Below are 26911 nucleotides of genomic sequence, written 5' to 3'. Positions count from 1 at the left end.
GGATTTACTACATCTAAAATGGTTCACAGCAAGTTTTCATTCTAAATAGGTTCTTCAAGATACAAAAGAAAACCCTTAAGGAGCATTTTAAAGTTCAAATATTGCACACTGGGAAGTCTGCAAACTATTTTTGCATCTTTAAAAGCTTGATTTTAGAAATTGATGAAACTTTGTGCTGTAGATTAATTCAGCTCTTCATTTTAGGTCAAATCAGAGAACAAATGTTTTTGAGTTCTAAAATAACTGACAAAAGATGAGTTAGTTCCACTAAATTCCTGTTTAATGTTTAACAGAAGAGTTTATGAGCAACTTTACTAGCAACTCAAGAGGTGCACAAGTGATAGCAGTCCTCCGTGTTGTTGTACTTCCTGTTTATTTACTGGCAGGTCTTGCATCTACATCACCACTGTTTGATGCACTGAGCAGGTTTTTGTGATTTCAGGTCAAATTTGTTGTTAATCCTCTCTGCGTTTGACCTGTTGGCCCATTGCCTACGTGCCCATTCAATTTTAAAGAACACTATATGTATATATTATAATAGTACTATGTGTCCCCTTAGAAAAGCATATGTTTCCCTAAAAAGAAAGCCTGTATTAGTTGTCCCCTGTAGACTATGACCACATGGATACAGTTTAAACGCAATGGCAGCCCAGTTGTAATTTTGAAATGTCTAGCTGAGCCATGTAATACATTTTGTTGTCGTGTAGAAGTTTAGTTATTTAAAGGTTGAATTGTGGATGGCATAAGGTGACATTTATGTCTTCACCTTCCTTAAAGGTTTTATTTTACGGTATCCCCTTCTTGCCCAAAGAATTTATGGTGAACATTGGCTACAAGCCAATAAAAACAGCAACAATGTGCCAGCAGCATATGGACTGACTTGTGTGGTAGATCAAATGTTTACAATAATGCTTTCATCTTCATTTGCTTTGGGTAGTTAGGAAAGAAATAATGTGTTAACGGATAAAATAATTACAAAAGCTGGTTTCTGTTGCCCCGGACCTTTGTTGTTTTGCCGCTAGGGGTCAGTAAAGGCACTTTGCGTTTGTTGTGACGGCGGCGGCCCATTTTCCGTGCAGCTTGCCGTAGGCGCGGTGAAACCTGGGTAGGACGAGGAAAGCGGCGGGAGAGCGGCAATCTAAGCTCACATTTAATTAATCCTTTTCATGCTGAGTATATATTAAGTGAGTAGTGTGGATTTTTGTCGTATAAATTAGGCAGACGTCTGGTGAAACTACAGGTGTGTGGCTTCTACTACTGCTGTTATCCGTTTGTGTTGTAGTGTCACTTTTAAAGCATTCCCCGGGAAACCGGTTTGAACGTTTGTTTTTGCTTGTCCCCTGTTTTCTCAGCGCTCCAGCAACAATGGCGAAGGTACAGGTGCTAAATGTGGCAGTTCTTGATAACCCGAGCCCTTTTGGAAACCCCTTTCAGTTTGAAATAACTTTTGAGTGTATGGAAGATCTCCCTGAAGGTGGGTACCGTCCCTCTGTAGCTGTCATCATGGCTTGAGTCTGGTGATAGTCCTGGCTGTAAAATGGCTAACGGCTAGCCAAATATTAGCTACTTATGCTAACGTCAGTGAGAGGGACGTGTTTGTTTAAAAACGTTGGGGTTTCTTTAAAAGTAACAGTAAGGTAGCAGAACACAGCTTGACTGTGACTGTGTTTTTCATGATGGGCACATCTCTGAGTTATCCAACTAAACTCAGATCAGATAGTTCAATAAAATTTGTGAATATGCTAATGCTTTTATGATTTCCCATGACATAGAACCCAACTCCTATCTACGACGTTACTTGTACAGTCCTCTGTGATTAATAGTCTGTAACAAAAATATAAATAATTATTCTTTACATGTATGCACATAATTTAATTAGGCTGAGAAAAATAGGTTAACTGTTACATTTTACCCTGGCTCTGACAAATTTTTTTTTTTACATGTTTGCTTCATTTGATTAATATAAATGCCTAAATCTGTCATAATCAATAACTGTTGACTTGCTTATCTGCTTCTTTAATGAGTTGTTTTTTTTTCAGCACTACAACCATAATGTTGCGTTTTTCTGTGAAAAATGACTTTGCGTTACTCCTTTTTATTTCTAGACCTGGAATGGAAGATCATCTATGTGGGCTCAGCAGAGAGTGAAGAGTATGATCAAATTCTCGACTCTGTCTTGGTTGGCCCGGTACCTGCTGGGAGACACATGTTTGTGTTTCAGGTGTGCTTGATTTAAGAAAACTCACAAAAACAGTACTAAACATTGCTTTTGCCACATTGTATATGCTGTGGATGAAAGGCAGACACATTGCACTTATGGCTGCTTTGAAAGGCTACCCTTTAACCGAATTTCAACAGCAGAACCATGCCCAGGCTGAGCTTATTTGTACTTTGACTTTGTTTGACCCAGTGGCAACAGAGACACACTAAAAGTGTAGTATTGTAAATTTTGGTTACCTCTTTTGTCTCACTGGAAATTTCAGGTCTCTGTTATGTCTTTTGAATTGGTAACTGAATCTTGCATTTATTTTTTCTTTGCACTCCTGTTACTTTTTAATTGTTTCAGAGGAGTTTATAATCAGCCACTTGTACTTGTTTCAAGCAACCAGACTATCCTTCAGTTCCTATTTCCATAACTATTTACCATGTGACAGTAATGCAGCTCCACATTTGTTGCTTGTCATGTCACACTTGGAATAGTATGCTTCATGTTTTTGCACGTCTCTGTGTTGAATTTCTGTTACAGGCCGATGCCCCAAACACTGGCTTGATTCCTGAAAGTGATGCAGTTGGTGTAACTGTAGTGCTGATTACCTGCACATACCGTGGCCAAGAGTTCATTCGTATCGGTTACTATGTGAACAATGAATACACAGATCCAGAGCTTCGTGAAAATCCTCCAATCAAGCCAAACTACACACAGGTCAGAAAACGTTTGATATGTGGATGATCTGAATTTTGATGTCAACATGTCTGCCTCATCTTTGTATTACTGGTTTGCCAGATTTTGGGCAACGGATTGAATATTCTGTTGATTGTTGAAGTGGGAAAAAAAATAAGCAAAAAAATGAATCATTACTATTTATTTTATGACCTTAAAAAACAGAACTTGTCAAACTGCAGCATGCAAATGTTTAGAAACCCTTATATGTCAGTACTTGCATGACATTTTCGTTGTGCATTGGCAAATTTGTTTCATCCTTTCTTCCATCTATCCGTGCAGCATTTCCTAGCAGTAACACAACTCTAAAGCAGAATATTTCCATCTACTTGCTTGTCAGTAGACAAGATGTTCTGTTGCTTGAGCGGTTGTGGCCACAGAACTCAATACAAATCTGTCCAGAACACGTTTCCAAAACAAGTCTGGCTTATCCAGGTGTTCCTTTGTAACCCTGACATTGACTTTTGTGACAAGATTGCAGGTATTGTTCCCCTCTGATGACTCTTCCACTTGTTGCATCAAGGTACATTTAAGTAATGGTAGGAACGTCCGTGGAAGGGTAGGGGGAATAATTTCCAGGATATAGGAGGAGAGAGGATGCAAGGAAGCACCTCCTTTTTGTGCAGCGGTGCTACACACTGGAACTGTACACCAAATCCAGGTCCTCTGCTGTCATATGGGAGTTTTTTTCTTTGTGTCCAGCATTTGAAGAAACAATCCGTTTGTGTTTGCTGCAGTGGCCGTGCTTACTTCTTGTTACAAAAACCAACAATCTGTGTAACTTGCCCAGGGAGGCCCAAACCTTTAAGTATAACTGTATTCCAAGAGCTTGAATGTTTAGCGTTCTGTGTCACTGAGAGTCCTTTTGGAATTTTTCGTTAAAAAAGTTGACCCCCCCAGAAACCATGTTTAAAAGTACATCCTATAGACATTCATCAAATTTGATTTGATATGCCTTGTACTCTACAGAACTCCAATTTTAATATGTATTTTAATTGCATTAATCAATAAAATGGAAAGGTAGACATTTTATCAGCATGTCTATCTGGAATTAAAGATTATCATTCTACTGAGTCAGCACTTTTGAAAAATAAAGACTGTAATTGTATAATTATCACATTCCCTTGGTTATGCAAGTCGTTAAGCAGGAATGTCTGTAAGGATAGATGTTTGTTCAGATAGTAACTTCAAGCCCCTGTGAGTTTTCCTGTAATGACAAAGGATTTTGATTGTAGGTGTCACATTTTTAAGGTGGCTGACATTTGGAATGAAACCTTTCATTCATAGGTGCAAAAAAATATTGGAATGAGGGATTGCACTGGCTGCGGCAGGTTATTATACAGTTGTGTATGTGATTATTGTTGAATGATTACTAATTGGTGCCTGTGTAGCATTGGGATTACCCTGTCTTGCCCTGATTCTAGAGACCACCAGATAGTAGTAGTGTGCATGTTAGTAAATATTAGCTGTATCCAGCAGAGAAATCAGTCATTTAGGGAAATGTTACAAGTTTTCAAAAGCATTTTTCTATTTTGTAATAATGATTAGGTCGACATTTTATGTTTTGCTTAGTCACAGTTACTTACACATAGCTCCCCTTAATAGAAAAGTTTGATACATTGTACATTTGTAGGATTTTTAAATGTTTTAAAATCTCTTCTGAATTACACTTGTATATCATATTAAGATGCAGAAAAAAATTTAGATTACATAAAACTATTGGAGATATGGTGCAAAATATTTCTGTATAGGGCGGTTATGAGGGGTATTGTGAAATGACTGTATGTATGTGATTTACATGCACAAAGTATTCATCCCAGTGTGCTCCTTTTTCAGCTCCAGAGGAATATTTTAGCATCAAACCCACGTGTTACCAGATTCCATATAAACTGGGAAGGCTGTGCAGAGCGAATGGAAGACTCTGAAAATGTCGATCCTTCTTCAAACTCCATGCACCCGCCATCCTGTCTCCCAGGCAAAGCTCCACCTTTGGGGATACTACCAGAAAACTCTATGGACTTCTTATAGAGATGCCCCTCAGCCTAAAGGTGATGACTCACAGCATGAGATGTTACAATTTAAGGATGCCTATGGACATTCTGGTGTGGAAGAACGGATGTACAAACATCCCTGCCTTACAGCTTTTGTTCCTGAAACTTCTGAAAAATCAGCTGTCACCTTGGGCTTCAAATGGACATTTGTTCCAAGGAAGATTATGAACATCTTACTGGTTTGATTGCAATTTATAGATGGAGAGTTCCCTGCCATGAAACAACATTGAAGTATTGAAAGGAAGCCACAACTACAACTGAACCGAAACATACGAAAGCTGTTGTGTGAGTCACCTTCCTTCCTTTTGTTGGTGCAGAACGGATTTGTACCCGTTTAAGAGGATTTCAGTACTGAAGCAATAGGCAAATGAATTGCAATATGTTGCTGTACAGAAATTTGATAATCTGCCGTAATATTTGTGTTCAAAACGCACTTAGACTTTTCCCCACCTAGATTGTGGAGTTTTGGATGGGCTTTCGTATGGGCTGTTAACCTCTTCTGTTTTTTTTCCTCCTGTTTTCAAGTTTGTGTTCCAAATAAAAGATGTTTTTGTTATGTGTCTGTATGAATAACTGTTCCTCCTAAATACTTGGGTTACTTTGTTTCACTTATTTTTAGAATGTTTCTGAAAACAAACAAGTTTGTTAGGTATACACTACACATCTGTTTTTTTCCCTGATGCACTTAAACACAACCGAGTGTCAGCTTTGTAACACAAATGGTGTGAGTATCCCCTCATATTTTCACATTTTACTAAAAATAGCTTGTGCTAACGTCACACCCAATCACAGATTGCTTGGGTAAAGGGGGTGGCTAGGCTACAAAACGGACTATAGAAAATGTCGCACTGCTAAAACGATGATGATTGAAAAATTGCTGCGTTCGAATTGTTTCTCCAAGAAATTCAGACTTATAAATGCAAGCAGTCGACAATTTGAAGCAAAAAGAAAAACACGGTTGCAGTTATGGGCGTATTGGCTACGAGAAAGTCCGGGAGGCGGGATAAAGGCGTTTGACAGACGAATTGCATCAATGCTATGATTGGAAGGGGTGACGCTTGTCCAATCAGCTCTTGAATATGAATCTGTCATCTAAGTATTCGTTTAGTGAGCCAATCAGAGACAGGCGGAGGCGGGACTCGGTGGATGGATGACTGGAGTTTCCCTTGCGGTCTGAAGATTAATGGAAGGGCTCTGTTGATCTGAGGAATCGACTATCAGGTGGTCGGTCGCAGGAAACCACTGCACTTGACGGCTTGTTTAGAAACGAATGGAGCAATATCTGTCTAAATAGCAAACAGCTTGAAAAACGAGTAGCCTGGACACCAATTTTGTCATCCAGGTTTCCTCTGAAAAGGCCTGCCTACACAGAGATAGCACCTGGTTAGCTCAGGCCAGGATACGACTGCAAGGGACGCTAGAAGCTAACGCTAGCTTCCTCGTTAGACAGGCGGAAAACAGCTTTCGACGACCTGTGTCTGGACTGAATTTTTGGACAAACCAAACCGTATCTGGAAATACAGGACAGTCAAGTGACACCCTAATTCGCCGGTGCTCGCTTGGAAATAACCAGCTAACAAGCTGACATCCGCTGGCTGTACAGTTAGCTAACGTGCTAGCTTAGCTAACCTACAGCGCAAGTATTAGGTGCAGACTTGGATATACTCGAGTGTCTGGAGTTTACCGAACTCATAACGGAAAAGTATTGGAGTAAATCTTTTTACATTCGTTAGTCAATAATGATAGCTGTTAGCTAGTAGCTAGCTGTCAGCTTCATTGAGTTCAGCGACAGCGTTAGCGGTGTAACATCATTCAAACGACTTGTAAAGGAAAACTCATTCTGAGCCCAGAGAGTCCACCATCAGCCTGCCATCATGGGCAACACGCCCACCGCAAAGAAAGGCAATGAGATGGAGAGTGGTGAGTACCCTTTGCCCGTAGCTGCTGCAGCTAGTTGTATCGTGCTGCTTGCCGCTGGATCGTTTGGTTATAGTCATTTCCTGTTTCCCACAATGGCAGCGGCATAAAATGCACAACTTAACACCTGTGCAGTGCATAAGAGCCAGAGAGCCTCTGTAATAACACCATTTTACATAGCTTCAACACCTTTTCTTATCCAGGAAAGTGGATGAGCTCAATATACTGAACTTTCAATGGGATTGTCTACCCCGTGTAAGATCCCCATGGCCATTCATACCCACACCTAAACTTCAGTTGAGTAGTTTTTTACTGCAAGGCTAGGGTCATCTCAATCGAACAGCAGAGGATGTTATTCATTTTCTTTGCCCATGCTGTGAGAAAGCTCGTGATTAAATGCCCCAGGTTATATGCAGAGGTATCAGTGAGGATGGCAACAAGTAGTCTTATACAACAGTCATAGGTTTGCTTGTGGTTTATGTGTTCTAGATATTTTTTTCTCCCGTCATAAGATTATGGAAGGCTGCAATAAAATTGCAAGCCTAAACCTTGTGCTGAATTGTTATGTAGTGCACTTTTTAAATAATGTAATCATTTCAGGACAAAACAGTCCTCTTTGTACATAAAAAAAGATTTGATTTTTAAAATAAACGCAGTGAAGATGCATGTACTGTCTCAGAATGCTTACATTAAGTCATGATTGAATCTGTCCCTTGACTGTGTTTAAGAGTAACTGAGCAGAAGGGTGTTGGTTGTTTTCAGTGGAATAAAAAGCCACCAGGACATTGTCATATGATGCATGAGGGTGATCCTCTCCGGGCAGAAACTTGGGAGTTAAGGAGTCTCTTGAACAACATGTGATGAGCAGCATTTAGAACAAGGGCACTTGTATGTGTCACTGAGTATGCGTGTTTACGTGCATGTTGCAGAGAAGGAGGGAGGCACTTTGCCTTTTTGATAATCGCTTTATATGTTGTTGCTCTGCACAACTTCTCGTTTTCTTAATGAACTTCACGACCATCAGATTGATTTGTTTTTCTTACTGTACTCATTTCTAAAAAGGATAAAGAATCAGAAGCATAGACTAACAATAACTGATTATTTTCAAGTATGAACTTGAGTGTTTAATGACTACATTTCGGGGGAGATGATTTTTTTTTAAATTATTATAATGTTTGTTGACTAAAGTTCACTGGACCTAGAGAAGACTTGGGAGGACACTGTTTTATGTTTCTATTCATAACACTATAAATAACGCTTAAGTGTGCGATGTCTGAACGGGTATCTGTGAAATGAGCATCAGCTCCTTGTTGCTGGTAGAGAGTAGGTGTGAAGAACGGCCTCCAGTCTCTCTGTAATGTTAACCCATCCTTGGCAACGCCTGTAACAAGGCCATGACTTTCAGGTGTCGGAGCAGAAATGTTTGGTTTTTTTAGTGCTTTAGTAAGAATGGAAATTTGAGTATTAGTTGGCTGTAAACAGGCAAAGAGAAGGCACTGCTGCTGGGAGGGTTGTTCATATGTCATGCTTCACTTCTTATCAGCCTGATCACTCTGGGCCCACCCTGATCCCCAGAGACAGGTGCAGACCAGGGGTCCAGAGCCCACACCCCAGAGTGTAATTTTCCACAGAGCAGAGTAGAGATTAAGGACAACATGACAGCCCGTTTCAGTTTTGACGGAAAATGGACAGAGGGTGTTGAGAGCTGGTTCAGGTGTGCAGCGTCAGTTGTCACTGAACTTTCCAGGCTGCAGAAGACGAGCGGAGATCCACTGCACTGGTATACCGAGCTAATTTCTGGCCCACAGGAAGAAGCAGGGCGGATAGACACTATGAACTGCGGCAGGAAGTGAAGGAGCAAGGAAGGTCCAGCCCAGGCTCTGCACAGTTGGTCATCGCCTCCTGAGCTCTACAGTATAACCTAAACACAGCCGACCGCGATAGCTTGAAGTTTTGGCCTTTAAGACGCTGTTGGTATTACATTTTGTGGATTTCCTGCTTGGTAAAACATCCGGAAGTACTGCACTTTTGAAACTCTACAAAGGCTATCAGCTGGCTTCCTCCAGCCTTGTAAGATGTCTGTTATTCACAAGCTGGCAGGAAGGCTGTTTCATCGAGCTGGACCGTGTCTAGGGGACATAGGTAGTGGAGAAGGCAGACATGACCAACCGCAGGAGGAGCTAGAGGCTTGCAGCTGGAGTGAGTTTTCATGCTGGTGCTGGAGAAGAGCATGGGGGTTAGGGGTGGAGCTGGAGTTCACACTATGTCCACAAGCTTAGCCTGTCACAGGCTGATCTGAAACTCCTATATTTAACAGATAACCAAACTGCATTTTCCTGATAATGTTTGATACTAATTTCATCTTGTGACCTGGTGAGTTGAGTGTCTGTGGCTGTGGTGGAGTGATCTGTCATGTTTACTGACATTGGATGTACCGATTTATTATTAAGGCCTATAGCCAGGTTATATGTATGCATATTTCCTTGTATACACAGTCACTCAAACAGAGCAGTCTGTTGTTTGTATCAGTACTGTTACCCATTGTTTCTAGTTCAGGAAAAAGGGAAGGTATTTCTCACTTACTGTGGAAGCGTTCTGTCAGCCGCACTGCAAAACACTATCCGCCTTAAACTACACAGTGCAATAATGAATCTGTTTACACTCCCACATTCTTTATATTTCTTATACTTCTAAGTAACTTTCCTTCTGATAAATAGGACACTTGTAAGCCTGTCTGGTCTTATTGTGTGAGTGTTTGATAGCTTGTAAGTCTTGTTGCATCAATGTTTTGACAGCTTAAATATACTTCTCTAACTTCACACTACTTAAACATCTGAGCAAGACAGTGATCATAACCAGTTTATGACAAGGGATGGTTGTAATGAATCGTGAGTGTTTTGAATTTGACCATATAATGAGTTGGCACTCTGTCCAAGTGCAACTCCCTGTGTCTATAAATATCAGCGTGGTTCATGTCCTGCCCCTGCTCTGCACACAGCTGGTTTGTGTAACAGGAGCAGGTTTGTGTTTGGATCGCTCATCACTTCCTGTCTCCAGTTAAGGGGCTTTGTTAAAAGCTTGCACTGATTATCAGTAGACCTTACATTTGAAATGCCAATCAGCCGCCTCAGACTAGCTTACAGGACCAAACTAGCCGCTCGGCAAACTGCCACACTCCAGGGAATTATCCTGATATCTAGCAGAGTACAACTGACAATGAAGTTGAGTGTTTGGACCAGGAAAAGTAATTTTCTTAGAATTTGGTGGCAAAACAGGGTGGTCGCAGAGTGAATCCTTGTCTGCTGGTCTGTCTTCTAAAGCTACAGGTCGTGCTGCTGAAATGATTTGCTCCTTATAACACATACAGTCATGGCAAATTATAATACTGTGCTACAGAAATGAGGGCACCCAGAGAAGCAGGAGAATCACTAAAATGTATGTTTATTGGCCACTGTACATCTCAGCATCAAAATTCATAGGGAGGAAATTTGAACTAACTAGCTAAAACTATAAGAACAAATAAGATGTAATTGTTTGTTTTCACACTTTAACCTTGGGAAGTTTTCTGTGTGTGCGTTAGACAGTAGACTTCTATATGAAATACACTCCTATGCAGAAAAAGAAAGCAGCATTCTCACTGTTTCATTTTTCAGCCTTGGGGTCACTGTAATACTTCACAATTTTAATAAGACAGCTACACACTGGAACTGATGGATGCAGGCATTATGCCTGTTCTCCAAGTGCGTTTCAGTAGCAGAGAAAAGGACATGAAAGTGTAAGTAGACTGAAGACTCGGTCTCATAGCTCCTCTGCTCCTGAATTTGTTGGTAATTTAACTAGCTATTTAAATCAGGACAGTACAACATGAAGTAACTTTCTGTTGGCGGCTTTGTTAGTAACTGGCCCCTGCCTGTATTGAGCAGCTGATGCCTGAAATTGATTCTCACCTTTTCAGGCTGGGTAAACACATCTTTAGTTTACATGCTGCTCTGTTTGCCTTCTTAACTGTTTTGTTATGCACCACATGCTGTCTGAGCAGGGCCTTGTGTAGCCTGAGACCCGATTTGGCGCTTTTCACAATTTAATGTCGGTCAGCTCGCCCTAATATACCCCTCTTTCCTGCGTCAGAGTGGGCCAGTGAGGCCCAGGGGAAAGATGTAGGATTGATTTTTGGAGGATCAATTCAGCACTGGCACTACACAGACTCTCTGGTGCATTTGCGCTGGGAGAAAAAGTTTCACTGTGGTTTGTGCGTTCCTGCTTTGCTAGTGTCTCCTGAGAGGGCCACTTTTATGTTTTCGAAAACACCCAGATCATCTCTGAAAGTTTTTCAATCACTGATGTGACATCTGATTGGTTCTGCTAATTAGGGAAAGTTTGACTTGCATCTAGATGTGTCTAGTTCATCTCAAGGGTCTTTACTTAGGCCTAGTTTTCCATAGGACTTCATCTCTGGGTTGGCTAAATATACCAGCTAGTGTTTTACGCCCCTCCCCTGGTGCATTATGCCCCTGTTAAGATCAATATATAGCCTCTGAGTTGCATATGTGTGTATTTGTGTGTGTGTTTGTCATGAGAGGGAAGAGCAGAGAGTTACTTGTGTACAGAATAAATATTGATTACTAACCAAGCAAGGTCCAATTGATCTCTGTGAGTGTAACGGGAGCAGCAGTGCTCTCCACGCTACGTTTGACTGCACACTGGAGGTGGATGCTACTTTTTGAACTTGGTCTCCAGCAAGGTGCAAGTCACAGAAAGACTGAAAACGCTCTGTCGGCAAGGACACTCGGGCCGGTTTTTTGTGGATGTGTGGGGCTGCTGATCTGACCAGAGTGCTCTCAGAGGGAAGGATAGGTCATGAGTCAGTGGCTGTGAGGAAGAGGCCAAAGGAAGAAGTACAGAGGAACTTTGCAGGGCTAATGTGTGACAGGAAGAGCTCCAGAAGGCATGCAGGGAAGAGGGAGTCATCTTCGCGTTCAAGTGAATCAGGGTCGCGCTCGGCAGATGCTGCAGCACCAGAGGTACCCATAGTCCTCCCAGATGGTAAGGAATTTGAAGTTACAGGAGAGTCAGTGTGGAGTTTTAGTTTATCACCTGCAACTCCTCCTGTGGTTGTCATGGCAGCCAAGCCTCCTAAATCAAACAGAGAGGCTAAATGAAGACCAAGAGAATTCCTTGAAGACAGCTGTTTATTTGGCCTATTTAGCTCCCTCTACTTTTTCCACAGCACCTATGTTTTTCCTCTACTCAGTTCCAAACTGTGCCAGTAATCGCCATTCATGGCTGTTTCTGCTTAAAGTGGAAGTTAAAGCAACTTTCACGGGAAATGTTTTCTCCCTGGTGACCAATCTGCTTCCAGTGCTCTCTGTGGGAGCAGCAGCACAGTTGACATGTTATGTGAACTTTGGTCTTTGCAGTCCTTGCCTGGCTTTCTCCCATCCTATTGTTGGAGCTGCTGGTCTTAGAGAATTTGCAGGAAATCACATTAGCTAGATCAGGATTAAACTTTTGTGTAGTTTTGAGTGCATGTGTGTAAATATTTTCATGAGAAAATTTGTGCAGGCGGTTCCTACTTGTTTGCAACATTCTCAGTATATAAATTTAATGTTCTGATTCAAACATTACTTCAAGAGGTAATTACTTTAAATATTAATATCACAAAGCTGATACATAAATTGCTTTCATTATTGACAGCTGACTGGCTTTATTTAAACTGTGCCCTGGGCTGTTGTTTGCATTGATTGCCAAGGCTGACAGAAATTCCACATTATCCTGAAAGGCTTAGCATGGGATATGTTTCCACTGCTTTCCAAGTAGATCATATAATTTTCACAATACTTTCAGCACGTTTGTAAGCAATTATTCTAATCTGTTATTTCTGTCGTGAAACTCAGTCTGTTTGTGACAGCTCGTGTCTAAAACTGCTGTCAAGTCAGTTTCCGTGCAAACACTGTTAAAACAGTGTGCATTGACCAAAATGCTGTACGGATAAAGAACAACTTTAAAATGCAATTCAAACAGCACAAGATTTCTTTTGATCAATGGCAGTTACGGAGAAGAAATTATTCTGTGCATTTGATCGACCTTAATTGTAGTAATACAGCAGCACTGGAAATTAAAATGATTGTGCTTTTTCTTGCAGTGGTGTTCATTTACAACTTCCACTATCTTGTGTCCAAGACCAACAGTAGATATAGAAGTACTCCTTAGTTCTGTGGCTGGTACACTGATAGTAAGAAGGAATGGGGGAAGGCTGGTTATCTGCATGTTCCCACAGAGCCATGTGATTATCCTCATAAAGATAAGAAAACAAAATGAGGCTTCTCTATATGACAGTTAGTGCCAGGTTACCATAATCTGTCCACAGGTATGACTGTTGACCTATAATTGCGTGTAATGTGCTGGTATTGCCCAGTGTTGCATGCTTATTTTTGCCACCACCAAGCATAAGCTGTTTCAGGGAGAGCTAGAGTAGGTTTGTTTTTAGACAGATATAGTAGCTCCATGCTAAAATGCACTCTTAGGCTAATGTACTCATTTTTCCATATCAAATGTATTATTCTATAATCATGCATCCAAGAAAGTCAAATTTAAGTCTCAGACTTTGGAAGATGAGTTTCTTTGTTGCCACCCTTAAGGCCTCAGTGAAATGTCCAGAACATTCTTATCATGTGCTTACACTTGTTTTGCTTATTGAAACCAGCTCGGAATTACTCAAAAATAGACCACTCGGTGACCTCATTCAGCTTTTGGAAAATGCACAGGCTTGTTTTCAGCATGATACTTTCCAAAACCGCTCAGCTTGTGCAGGGACAATAAAAAGCAGCAATGGAAAGTATTAAGTGCCGGCTGATTATTAGATTCAATACTCAGCATTTTGCAATTATCTCTGTCATTTTTGAAGTGATCCCTAATAAAATAAAAGAATTAACAAAAACATGTTGCTGGCTCTGATGTAGCCACCGTGCTTCATCTGTACTCAGCAGTCTCTTGGTTACATAAATGTATATCCAGGCTTCCATACTAACTTTTCCTCTGGGTGCAAAGGTGCAACCAACTTAGTCAGCTGGCCTTCCCATTTTGGTACAGCGTTGCCACACTATTAATCTATCTTGCATGCTAATGATCAGATGTCTTTGCATAACCTAGTTTTGCATTGATTTAAAGTTTGATAGTAACTTTATATTTGCAAAAATATTTAATATGAAAATAGATGCATTTTGTCGCTGGTTTTGCCCTGAAGTTGTCTAAGATCACTGCTATAAACTGAAGACAGGCTAAACTTGTCACTGGCTGAACATCTCATCTGCCTATCTACAGATGCAGTTTACCATTGTGTCTTAAACCCTCATATGCAGGCAACAGTAGACCCTGCTTAGAGGCTGCAATGTCTCACCACAGAGTTACTCCAGTTATCTAGAGCCCTTATATCTGCTTTTAATATTCTGTTTATAGTCTCTTTTATTACTAATACATGCTTCTGAGAAAAACCATGCCAGTTAGAAACAATAAGGAATGCAATTCAAAATTCTAGGTACGCTTGAAGTTTACATTTCGAGTTGCCCACTGCAGGGCAGTTCAGTCAGTGTTGCTTTGGCGTTGCGTTTTGTTTTGGTGACTTGCTGGAAATATCCTATAGGTCACAGCTCTTCACAAGGTTTTCTTGCAAGATCTAGGGCTAGGATGAAAGCAGTGATCAGAGAGACGGGGGCTCAAGATGAGAATGATGACAGATAAATGCAGACTGTCCTTGGCAGTATTTATATTGCATGTACAGTCACATTAACCTGAACTATGCTCACTACCTCATAAAGTGGTCCACATTTATCGCATAGCGCCTAGGTGTGATCTTTCTGGGTCTCGGCCGATAAGATTAAAGCAGCCCACTATTTAAATAATTTTAGTTCTAATAGTGTCTCTGAATAATGCACCTTTTTTCTGTTTACAGTGAAGGAGTTTCTTGCCAAAGCCAAAGAAGACTTCCTGAAGAAATGGGAGAATCCAGCACAGGTGAGACAGTGAACATGCATTTCAGTTTAATCACTACTGTTTCTTTTTTAGCCTTTTTATTGTGACTGTACAGTGGTATTACTCTTTGGCTCAGAGATAAGCTTCTATTTTAATGTGTTGAGACACCTTGGTGCGATAATGTACTTTGCCCCACAGCTCGCGCTAATAGAGTGAGAGTCATGGAAATAATCCTGTCCCTGAGCAGATGAATGTCTATTTATTTTAGAGGGCCAGTGCACCTCTGCTGGGCTTACATGAAATGTATGCTTATACAGTGTATATTATTTTGCACTCCTCTCAATAGAAGACATGCCAGATTAAGAACAGCAATTCATTAAGACTGTTTATTGACATGACAATGACTTTTATTTGTTTAATTCAGCGAAAAATAATTAAAGTATGTACACGTTCCACTTACCGGCTGCTTCTTCTATCCCTCAGCATAACTGCGGCGCTGAACCACTTTGAGCGTCTGAAACTTTAGGCACTGGTTCATGTTGGTCGAGTCATGTTGGTGAAGCCAAAAGAGACAGGCCAGCATTTTGCCATGAAATACTTGACAAACAGAAGGTACAGTACTTTGAGGCGTGACATTCAAGAGTACAAAACTTGGTAATAAAATGTGATTGCCTGACTTGTGATGGTGGATATGTTCTCTTGCTGACAGTTGTAACACATCCCACACAAGTATTTGTAATGACATTTTCCCTATTTAAACATTTAATGAGAGAATAGTCCCATCTGCACTTATAGAGCAGTAATTTTAGTCTGTTCAGGATTACGTCAATGTTCAATATGTCTCACAGTGCCAGAAAGACATTCTGACTTACCGACAACGTTGATGTTTGATATCATTACCGATAGAGGTCAAATCTTCTGGGGTTACGGAGGAATTATATTGTTGAATTAGTCCGTATAGTTATAATTATTAAGACTACTATAGACATGAAATGATGTTGTTTATTTACTTTTTAGGCACGCAAAATAATTTTGGTCTGAATACACGTCCACTCTGGACCCCTTATCAGGTGGTGAGCTGAAGCAGATAGAACACACACTGAATCGAGAAACGTATCCTGCAAGCCGTCAGCTTTCCCTTCCTGGTGCGACTGGAACACTCTTTTAAGGTACGTATTTAGGTGTTCGTCTGTAAACCTATGTTCACCTCAGCTTTCTGTGTGTGTTTTGCGTATTAAAGTATGACATTTCTGTCTCCCTGCAGGATAACAGTAATCTCTATATGATAATGGAGTATGTGCCTGGAGGGGAAATGTTCTCTCACTTAAGGAGGATCGGTAGATTCAGGTAAGCTGACTTTCAGTTAACTCAACCTACATATTTCCATGCATTGCTGGTTGATTGTAAATACTGAGGCTCATGTGTTTTGCAGTGAACCACATGCCCGCTTCTACGCAGCCCAGATTGTACTGACCTTTGAATACCTTCACTCACTGGATCTCATCTACCGAGATCTGAAGCCAGAGAACCTGCTCATCGACCAGCAAGGTTACATACAGGCAAGGATTACATGTTGTTGTTTTGTTTTGTTTTTTACGCCATCTACAACAGTATTACACAAAAGTGCTCTTGTTGTATGTGACCAGTATTCAGAGCTGTGCTCTCTTGTCCTTAGGTAACAGATTTTGGATTTGCGAAAAGGGTGAAGGGCCGAACCTGGACGCTCTGCGGGACTCCAGAGTACCTGGCGCCAGAGATCATCCTCAGTAAGGTCAGTGTTGAGCTCAGACCAGGATGAGACGTGCTGAGGGGTGTAGTATAAAGCAAGTTCTGCATATTTAGGCTTTCTTTGAATAAGCTGGCTCAACAAACCCTAAAACTTCAGTCGTAGTGAATGGGTGTCACAATGGTGATTATCAGCTCCTCTATTAACCAGGCTTATTATTATCATGTTATTGTTGTTACTATTTGTTAACCAGACATTCACCAAAAAAGAGGAAATTAAAACATGTGACTCTTCTTCCACAAAAAATGGACCAATGGTGAGCCACCTATTTCAGTCAAACTGAACAGGCTGCTATAAATGGAGATGTGTGAAGAATACAAACGTTGATTACGGTAAATAGCGATGTTGCTGCAAATGTAGCCTGCCACCGCTCATTTCAAGCGGCTTTGTCCTTCCTTCCGCTGTCTGCGTGTTATCATTTTCTTGTGAACAACGTCCGAGCAGTAACTGATCACACTGAAAATCTCAAATTTTGCCAAGAATTTGGATCATACAGCATACCACCTGTGTTAGGTTATCTGTCTGGATCACAGTGCTTGCCCATCTGCATGCAAATGTTTTATTAAAGCAATTCCAACCGTCATGATTTTGAGTGAATACGGAGCCGCATTCTTCGGTTTGCTCTTCCAAAACAACTGTGATTGGTTTAAAGAAACATTAGCAAGCCAGAGTGTTTACAAAATGGGTTGGCAAAGGAAGCCCACTGCAAATCATACAAGGGAGGAATAGTGGAGAACTGTCATTTTGTGGACACATTCTAGTAAAAATAATATAAACACCAAGAAACTAATCTGTGTTCTGTTAGAAAGGACTTGGCAGCGAATCAAACATAAAACCAGATGCAACACGGTGCATACAGCTCGCCTCCTGACTGCACAGCTTCATTTAGTCGCACAAACTGTGAAAGTCATCAGGAAAGAAATTGGCGCAAGGGCGACACTTCTTCCAGTTTATTATATCCCAAACTTGGAGCAAAACCTCCTCATGAGTAGGTTAGCTGTGCAGCGCAAGTTACCATGGTGATCTAGCCAGGTTTCAAGAGACACTGAAAAGTCTAATTTTAGGATAAACTTACCTGGCTAACCTACTAATCCTGCTTCGTCGTACACTCCTCTGATCTTTATGTCACAGTGGCAGTGTGGGAGTTACTGAATCAGTCTGCGACTCTGTACCAGAAACCATTTCATTGTCAACAGTCTAGTGAGAGTTTTGTTTGAGCACGCAGTTTATTCCTGATGTGATTTCATGTTTTTTCAGGGTTACAATAAAGCAGTGGACTGGTGGGCCCTGGGAGTGCTGATATATGAGATGGCTGCTGGTTACCCCCCTTCTTTGCTGACCAGCCCATTCAGATTTATGAAAAGATTGTATCAGGGAAGGTGAGTTTGGAGAAGGCTACTTGAACAATCCATTTGCACTTTCCTCCATCAAAGAATGATAGTTTTTCCATATACAGTCAGCAAATGAAACATAAATTGTGATGGTTTTGAAAAGATTAAAACTTGTAGGTAATTGATGAATCAGAGAACATTTGATTCGTGATTCCTTTTATAGACTACTTTGGTGTCTGACTGACTAACCTTTATTTGCACCATCAGCAAAATCAAGGTAAAACCTAATTTACTGTTAACTCATCAATTCTTTCCCCCTTTGCATTGGAATACTTTCTGCTTGGTTATTTTTCCTTCCTTTTTAATATGATAGATCACAAGAAAAGACATCCCCTCTTTCAGTAAATCTTCTGCTTTCCTTTAATTATTTTTGGATTTATTCTAAAATGCTTGATCCTAGTAGCATATGTGCTGATGTGTTCACAGCACACCAGAATAGCTGATTTGACAGTTTACGAGGCTACACTATGTCACTGTCATACACTGTAAATTGTACGCTCCAATAAGTCGTGTGTGCGACTGCAGTTAAGGCCTCTAGATGTGTCATCCCTGGCTTTCATGTGTAGTCATAGCTCAGTGATGGTGAGAAAGGCAAATAAACTATGAGGACAAAAATGGAACTGAGAAAACAAATAGACATGTCGCAATCAGCGTGTCGTATCTCAGTCCAGCATGAAGCCATGTGCCTGGTGTCAGTTTGTCCACACACAGACGCTCAAATCTCAACACACAGTTTCTGTAGTGTTAAGTATAGTAAAGGAGACTGACGTGTTCACTGCAAATAATAATATCCTGTAAAAAACACAACAAAAATCAGGCAGCAAGGACACCACAAAAATGTTAAACAGTGCGATACTGTAGCATTAAAAAAAAAGTAAAACAGTGAAAATAATGGCAAATATTTGTAAATGATGATGTTTTTGGCAGGTTGGAATACCATAAAAGAGTAGAACTTTACAGTCACACACCGTTAATTACTATTCACAAAATTTTACAGATTGAACAAATTTTTGATGTGGACAGAGGTTTGTCTTTTTTTTTTTTTTTTTTTCTGTGATTTTACTGGATATGATCAAAATTGAACAAAACAGGGATATTATGTAAAATTACAGTCGAAAAATCATACAAATTTAAAATCCTTTTCTTTCAAATAATGACTAATATCTCAAATAATACTAATATTAAATACAATTTAAAAAAAGTGTCATTTTATGGTCAAACACTGCTAAAAACTGAAATTACAAATTTCAACATGCAAATTAATATTTTTTTCTGTTGTTTTTGTTACCTGTAATTTTGCATTTTTTTCTGTTCAGAAAAATACAGATGGCAACTTGATACAGTGTAGTGAAGTAAAAAGAGACAAACGTGTGTTCCATCATAATATGTTCTCTGTGGATACACTGTTAGTGTCATTTTAAGTGGCACTCTCGTAGCTCTTCACACCACTGAAGACCTTGCACTAATCTAAAGCTGTACACCGCAGTCCTTCAGTCCTGTTTCGAACAATAGCATAAATTCCAGAACGCTGGGCCTGAAGAACACGCGCTGACATTTTCTTTTGCTGCTTTCCAGGTTCGCTTTCCATCCCACTTCAGCTCAGACCTGAAGGATCTGTTGAGAAATTTGCTGCAGGTGGACCTTACCAAGCGCTTTGGCAACCTCAGGAATGGAGTCAATGATATCAAGGGTCACAAGTGGTTTGCCACCACTGATTGGATTGCCATCTACCAGAGGAAGGTTAGAGGCCAGCCTCCATACAGGAGTCCTGTTCACAAATGGAGCCTTCCTCTTCTTTTTGCATCATGAGGGCAGAAGGAAACATGTTTTATTATTACTACTTGCCATTATTGGATATTTGGAAGTGAGTAGGCAGAAAGGAAATATGGGGTGTAGAAAGGAGGTTACATGAAACACAGGTCTTTGGCTAGATTTGAAGGAGCCCGAGGAAGAAGGTTTTAATGAGACTTTGGGCAGTAGAGGTGTCCTTTAGTCTACATCTGTGGCTACGGGTAATTTCACACCATCTGTTCTTCCTCTGCACAGTGGATATTGCATGGGAGGCTAATGGAAAATGTCCGAAACGCGCAAAGCATGTGTTCCCCTTCGTCTCCCCCCCCCCCCCGTAACATAGAAGCTAGTTGATTCAGGACGATAATAGCAGTACTGCAACATGATTTCAAAATTCTGCAGCAGACCAGGAGAAGAAATGTGTCCTCATTTGACGTTACAATAACAATACAAACAGAATCCAGTTTTGAGAAGCTCAGGTTCAGTTGTATAAAATCACCTACAATTGTCAAAAGATTTCAAATAAATGGTGATTTTTTTTTTTTTTTTTTTTTTTTAAAGTACACTGAAATGAAGCTTAATCTCATCAAGAAAGGCTGTGAAAATTGCTACCCAGACGGAGACACTCGGACATCTAACAAATGCTGGCGGTTTAAAAGTTAATTAAAATACAGGCAATAAAAACAGTACATTAGAGGAAATGCTGTGAGAACCCTGAAAGAGCAACATCATTCTTTTTGTCGTGATTTATTTCAAAAGGAAAAACTCCCACTCTTCCGCTTTTAGTTGTAGGATCAGTATTACAGTCTCTGCTAATCCATGATGCAGATGAATGCAGCAAGTTCATATTTGTTTCTCCTAATTGATGAATTTCATTCCGAGAAACCTGAGTTATCACCAGCTGAATTTAAATAGATGAGCTGGCTTCAGGGAAAGCAAACGACCACACACACACACACACACACACACACACACACACCACACACACACACACACACACACACACACACACACACACACACACGCAAACGACCACACACACGATCAAACAGCTAGTCCAGCAATAGTGACAACAGATAGATGATCTTCCAAGTATTCAAGTGGGATTTTTCAAATGCATTTTATTCCCGTTTTAATCTCTTTATGTTAATACGTCCATCTATAAATAAATATCAGTCTGTTTTTCACGGTTTAATCTCTGAAGACTTCTTCCAATGTCATCCGGTACTTTATGGCCTTGCTGCCTCCGTTAGACCACTCTGCATCATTCTGACGATTTTTCCCGTCCTGTGTGTTCCAGGTTGAAGCTCCCTTTATTCCTAAGTGCAAAGGCCCTGGTGACACAAGCAACTTTGATGACTACGAGGAAGAGGAAAATCAGAGTCTCCTTCACAGAGAAGTGTGCAAAGGAGTTGCCGAGTTCTAATGTCCAACCACAAGTAGCGGACACGAGAGAGAGAGAGAGAGAGAGAGAAAGAGAGGCAGGGATTTAGAAGTAAAAGGGGGTCTGAACACAGGAAGCACTAGCGTGGACTGATAACTTGCTTATTGTGATGAGGATAACAATGTAAAATCCCCCAACGGAAAGGTAGGCAAAGTGAAGACAGATCCAACAGAACCAGCAGTGTTGCCTTTTCTGATTGTTTCTCAACTGTTACCTATTCATTTTATTTATCCCTCTTGTGTTTGTGGCAGGGGCTCGACGAGAACAGGCACAGGTTGTGACTGTTCAGCTAGACTCGTATCTTTCTCGTATCTCTGACGGTGTAATGACAGTCTTTGCAGGTTGAGGCATTGATTTTCTGTTAAGGTACTGAATCTGCTAGGCTCCTTTTTGTTTTCCCTTTTTTTTTTTGAATGGGCCCTTCTCTACAAGTTTCTCTAGGAATGATTGTTGTATCTTGTCGCCCCGGTTACCCCACTCCTTCCCCACCTTCTCCTCCATCTCTCCATCCTGAATCTGTCCAAGCAATACCAAGTCCAACAGATGTGCCTATCATAATGCCAACTGGTTGGAAAACTGTGTTGAAAGAATTGGTGCAGAGTTGCGGCTGTCTGCGTCGGCCCTCGTGCCCGTTTTGATTGAAAGCTTGCAAACTCTCTGCCACCTGCCTTTGTCTGCTCAATGTGGCATGATTATTGGGTAGATGATGCACTCTGCTGCTCGCACTTGAAGCAGTGGTGACCTCTTTGATCAGAGTGGAAATGATTTATCACCGTAAACTTCTGGGTCTTACTCCTTCGGGACCTGCGAGAAGCGAACATGAGGTCTGGATTTAAGTCTGTCTTTCTCTTAGCTGAATTTATTAGAGCATTTTAAAATCTTATTGGTGATCATTTTGTCCTTTTTATGTCAAATCTCTGTGCTTGTGTGTTATTTAGTGCTCGAGGGTGGGTTAAAAAAGCTGTGATTTAGCAGCAGCTAACATTGTGGTCACACTCCTGACTATTGTTATTTAATTCATAGAACATTTATAATGTATATTGATATATGATAAGAGAACATGAAATATCCATCTTTTTCAAAAAAAATTGTCTCATAGCTGTGAAACTGAATTAAGATTCATAATGAACGGATCTATAAATTCTGCCAAATTTGCAAACTGAGAACATTGCAGTTTTTCTGTATGTGACTATGACGGTGGTGGATTTTAATACGCAAAACAGTAGCAAAACGTTTCAACAACATGTGCATGTTATTTTTGTACAATATCACTTTTAAAGAAAGACGGCAGAGCATTGTGTTTTATTTGTGCTGAGGTACCCGAGGTCGTGGACAACATGTTTAATATTGAAGTGGACACTCAGTGCTCTGTTGAAGATGGAACAGGACCCAGTGAGCTGTGTCTGGGCTCGGTTCATTGTTGAGCTGTAGGGCAACAGTTTGCAGATAACTGTCATGAACTTGTGCTTCTCCACCTTGACGATTGTTTTCTTTCCCCCCTTTTTCTCTTTCTCATGTATGTTCCTTACATGTAACGCCTGCACATAGATTCGCAGTCCAGCCTCAGTTTTTTTTTGGAGGGGGACTGTTGGGATTGCAGTGTTTTGTTCCAGCTTTCTATGTAACAAATTAAACTAAGGAAGCTATCCTAAAAGCTGTCCCCCTTTGCCAAGTTTATTTCTGTGGATGCAAGGACAATCGCAGACCAAATCTTATTGCTGTTGTTGACTGAACACGTTGTTTTGGGTTTGATGAAGGATGTACGCTTTCGCCCACTCACCCGCCCCTTCCATAGGCCCTATAGGTGCTAGACTTGTCCATCTCACTGAAAAGCTTCTGTGATTGTTTGATGTGCTTCAATCGATTTGTCATACAAGTCTTGTAAACATGACATTTTTAGAATGTTTTTGGACTAAATGATTTCAGTAGGCTTGTGTAATTATTTTGGCAGTGTCTTAATGTAATTGAGATCAACGCAGGATACCTTTTTGAATGTCTTGAACTGTCTGATGGAGATGTTTCAGTGCTTTTTGGAAACATGATGTGTGTATTCTTTTTCTTTCTTTCTTTTTTACAATACACATTTCTTTGGTGAGCTTGTTTTTTTTCCTTGCATGTGGTACAGCAGCCCAATAGCAAGACTTCCTCTGGACCCGTTTGAGAAATCATTGTTTCCGCAGCTAACAGTCTCGTCGCTGATTAACCTTTGATTTGTTAGAGCATCGCACTAAACCGTGCAGTGGATCACCAACCAACTTGTCCAGTCTTTTTCAAAATAGTGAAGCACACGCCATGCCTTTTCAGATTGAGTTCATTTGTGCTAATTCTTTGAAACCTTCAAGACACAATGTAACGCTTTGAAGAGAGCACATGGAATATCTTTTCGCCTTTATGTCCCGACAAATAACTAATCAGAGTTGGTGGTAGAAGGCAACGCCACTTCAGACACTGAAGCCATCGCAGTGCTTTTTTTTTTGTTTGTTTTGTTTCCCATTCAAAACTTCTTGTCAGTTGTCTTTCTTTTTTTTCTATCAGCTGAACACTATCAACTGCTCTGTGCTACTTTAAGTTTTTTCTCCTGTTTGCCTTCTATTTTCATCAGGTCTCCACACACACTCTTTATTCAGACATAACACTTTTTACATCTGAGATGTTTGCGTTCATATTTTCTAATTGTATTTTCAAAAAAAGGAAGAAAAAAAAAAAGCAAAAACAGAACATTAATCTTTTTCCTCATGACCTGGGTACAGTGATTGTGTAGTCTATTGTACCTTTTGGGAAACAATACTGTATATCCTTGCCTTTGACAGTCTTAAACTATCTTACCCCTCTGGAGAACTTGACAGATACCCTTAGAACACAATGAGTATGTTAAAAAATATATACATAAAGTAATATTTTGCAAAATGTATCATTCCAATAAAGTTTTACTTGTTAAGACTAACATGTCTGGGTTATATGTCAGCTCTCTTTCACCTTGTGCAATGTCACACAAATTAGTTGAGTTACCGTCTTTACAAAATGTTACCTGTCTAAGAAATATTTGCAGGTTCAGGCTGGACGCCGCTGGTTAAGAGGAACATACGTTTGTAGGTGGTGACGCTGCATTTTCACTGTCCTGTCTCTTACTGTGAATGTTTTAGGAGTCTGTAGGCGTAATTAAATAATGCAGTGTTGTGGTCAACCTGTCACAGTATGGGATCAGTTACCAGCTAGCTTTAGGAACCCACTTTCCATGCGTATCCCCCCCCCCCCCTCGGTGTGCTCCTTTTTCATGATGGCATCAGCTGAATGCACAGGTTTGGTTCATTTTTAAAGTGGGAGCAAATACACATCAGAAATCTTCATAATTTATACACCGTTTGCATTAATTTGAGTTAACTGTGACGTATACAGTGTATTCCAAAGCCTGCAGTTCTTCGGCCTTTTTCACTCGCAGTCTCCTGGTGTGACTGCATGAGATTTTATCCAGTTCGCTGCTGCGAGCTGCAACACAACCCCAATCACAATATTTCCACCCTGAGGTGTTCTTATAATCAAATGCAAATCCTTTGTTCTCACCAAATGAGCACCATCATCAGTGACTGTGACCAAAAGCTCAACTGTTGTTTCAAAAGGACTTTTCCAGAATGTTGCTTTGCATACATGACGAGTCCAAAGTTTGGACACACCTTCTCATTCAATGCTGTTTATTTCATTATTTTTATACATTGTAGATTAAGACTGAAGACATTAAAACTGTAGAAGAATACATGTTGAATTATGTTGTAAGCAAAAACAGAATTAATGTTCAGTATTAATGTACAATGTAGAAAATAAAGCAAATAAATAAAGCTCATTGAATGAGACGGTGGGTCCAAGCTTTCACTGGTAGTGTATTTCTGATTATAATGAGTTGCAGGTAAAGTATGTTTGTTTCCGATTTTTGAATGGAGATCCACAAACTACTTCAAGCACACGCTTTTGGAAAGGCCCTCAGCTTCCCTTCCCACCACATCACACAAAGTCTGTGAATATCTTACGCAGGACGTCATCACGTTAAACAGAACAGCCCAAAAATGACCACAACTTGAAGCAATCTACAAGAAACCACTGCAAATCAGAATGAGAAGAGTCTTAACTGAAAATAAAACGTATAAACGGAGTGAAAGGTGACAGTACCTTAACATTTGAAGAAAGGCTCATTGTTAGTCTGTTTGCTGCAGGACCTGTAGTCTTCTCAAGTATGAATCAACAATATGCAGATGAAAATAAAAGACGCCATAATGAATACATCAGTTCGAGAATGGATATTGATAAAGAATGAAAAGGCATGAAGTGATGCCTTAACTGGCCAATGGGACACGTTAAAAGGGCAACAAATGACTAAATCATCCAACGAACGTGGAATAAAATGTAAATTTAAATTCAGGCAAATACTTCAGGGAGCAGATGGTGATTTTGAACAACATTAAATATGTACACAAACTGGAAGTTTATTAGTGTCAACAACTGCATTAGGAAATAAGAGTTATAGGCTTTAGAATAGCTACAATGTTGGTTAAAAAAATCAAAGTCAGTGTATTAGGGAGTCACAGAAAGTTCTATTTCTGTTTTTTAATTTAGGCAGTATTCACTTTTTGCTAATTGGGAAAATTTAAAAATAAACTTTTCATTGCACACAACTTAATATTCTTTGATCATTATTATTATTATGTATACTGATTTATTGCTGTGCTGCCTTTATTAAAGGCCTAACTGATTTATTGTCTCCTATATTTAAATCTTTAATTATTTGTTGCTGTAATGAGGAAAATGCATGCAGCATAAATAATCTTCTTTATCTGCTTATTTAATTTGGTATTGTGAAAGTTAAGTGAGATAATCGGCCAGGAACTGTCACTTCGGTTATTTCATCAAATGCTTTTTTTATTATTATTAAACAAGAAAAATGCACATGAATGAACATCAGTATACAGATATAAGATGTTATATGATAATAAGAGTAAATAAATCACACCACAGCTTTGTTATTATAAAACTAAATGTAAAATCTTCTGCATAAGATTACTTATACACTTAAATTTTGATGTTGCTTCAACTTTAACTGTAACATGAGTGTTCGATGACATACAGAAATTATTTTTGGATCTTTCTTTTTAAACAGTTTAATTATTACCAGTAAATTTACAACCAGGACAATACTTACACTTTTCTTTGTGATAGCTGATATTTAAATTCATGACATGGAAATAATGCCAAATCAGTGGGGATGTTTCACCAACAGGAGCAAAGAGTTCTAGCTAGATAGCTGGTGCAATGGTAAGCTAATGTAGCATTAGCTTTAGCAGCTAGTTCGCCTATTGGACAAATAATATTGCACCACTGAGTAGCTATTGTGTCTCTGTATTAGATGACAGCTTACATAGCTGATCAGAAATCTAACATTAACAAGGCTAAACTTTTGAAAACAAGGGATATGAAAACGTTTTTATTATCATTTGTTCAAATAAGGAATAAACTTCCAAAATATGGTGGGGGCATCTTACCTGGTGTTACCCTGCAGCTAAATTAGCTATATTTGTTGGTCTATTTTTTTTTAATGCATTTAGCCTGTTTTTTAATCATTTTTCTGCTATTGTC

General features: G+C 39.9%; 2 protein-coding genes across 2 annotated transcripts; both read left to right on the top strand.

Annotated features, from left to right (window-relative positions):
* The first annotated feature begins 1084 nt into the window (after positions 1-1084).
* Positions 1085-5548, top strand: asf1ba (anti-silencing function 1Ba histone chaperone). Its single transcript, XM_022210979.2, has 5 exons — positions 1085-1240; positions 1353-1474; positions 2106-2221; positions 2747-2923; positions 4778-5548. The coding sequence occupies exons 2-5, from the start codon at positions 1366-1368 to the stop codon at positions 4967-4969; spliced, it is 594 nt and encodes a 197-aa protein (XP_022066671.1). The 5' UTR covers positions 1085-1240; positions 1353-1365; the 3' UTR covers positions 4970-5548.
* A 554-nt stretch (positions 5549-6102) lies between these two features.
* Positions 6103-24233, top strand: prkacaa (protein kinase, cAMP-dependent, catalytic, alpha, genome duplicate a). Its single transcript, XM_051941097.1, is given in 13 exon segments — positions 6103-6912; positions 14858-14927; positions 15361-15494; positions 15948-15982; positions 15984-16046; positions 16142-16224; positions 16310-16436; positions 16553-16648; positions 17921-17990; positions 17993-18042; positions 19630-19794; positions 21146-21220; positions 21222-24233. Coding segments are annotated over 13 exon segments (1131 nt in total). The 5' UTR covers positions 6103-6866; the 3' UTR covers positions 21339-24233.
* The last annotated feature ends 2678 nt before the right edge of the window (positions 24234-26911 follow it).

Source organism: Acanthochromis polyacanthus, chromosome 21 (genome assembly GCF_021347895.1).
Source record: "Acanthochromis polyacanthus isolate Apoly-LR-REF ecotype Palm Island chromosome 21, KAUST_Apoly_ChrSc, whole genome shotgun sequence".
Lineage (NCBI taxonomy): Eukaryota > Metazoa > Chordata > Actinopteri > Pomacentridae > Acanthochromis > Acanthochromis polyacanthus.
Note: the sequence above shows the minus strand (reverse complement) of the source record. Positions and strands in the feature narration are given on the sequence as shown.

Excerpts from the sequence above, each read along its gene's own strand:
- asf1ba (XM_022210979.2), top strand. The coding sequence starts at position 1,366 with ATGGCGAAGGTACAGGTGCTAAATGTGGCAGTTCTTGATAACCCGAGC. Across the intron at positions 1,475-2,105 it reads TATGGAAGATCTCCCTGAAG|ACCTGGAATGGAAGATCATC; the intron begins GTGGGTACCGTC and ends TTTTATTTCTAG. Across the intron at positions 2,924-4,777 it reads TCAAGCCAAACTACACACAG|CTCCAGAGGAATATTTTAGC; the intron begins GTCAGAAAACGT and ends CTCCTTTTTCAG.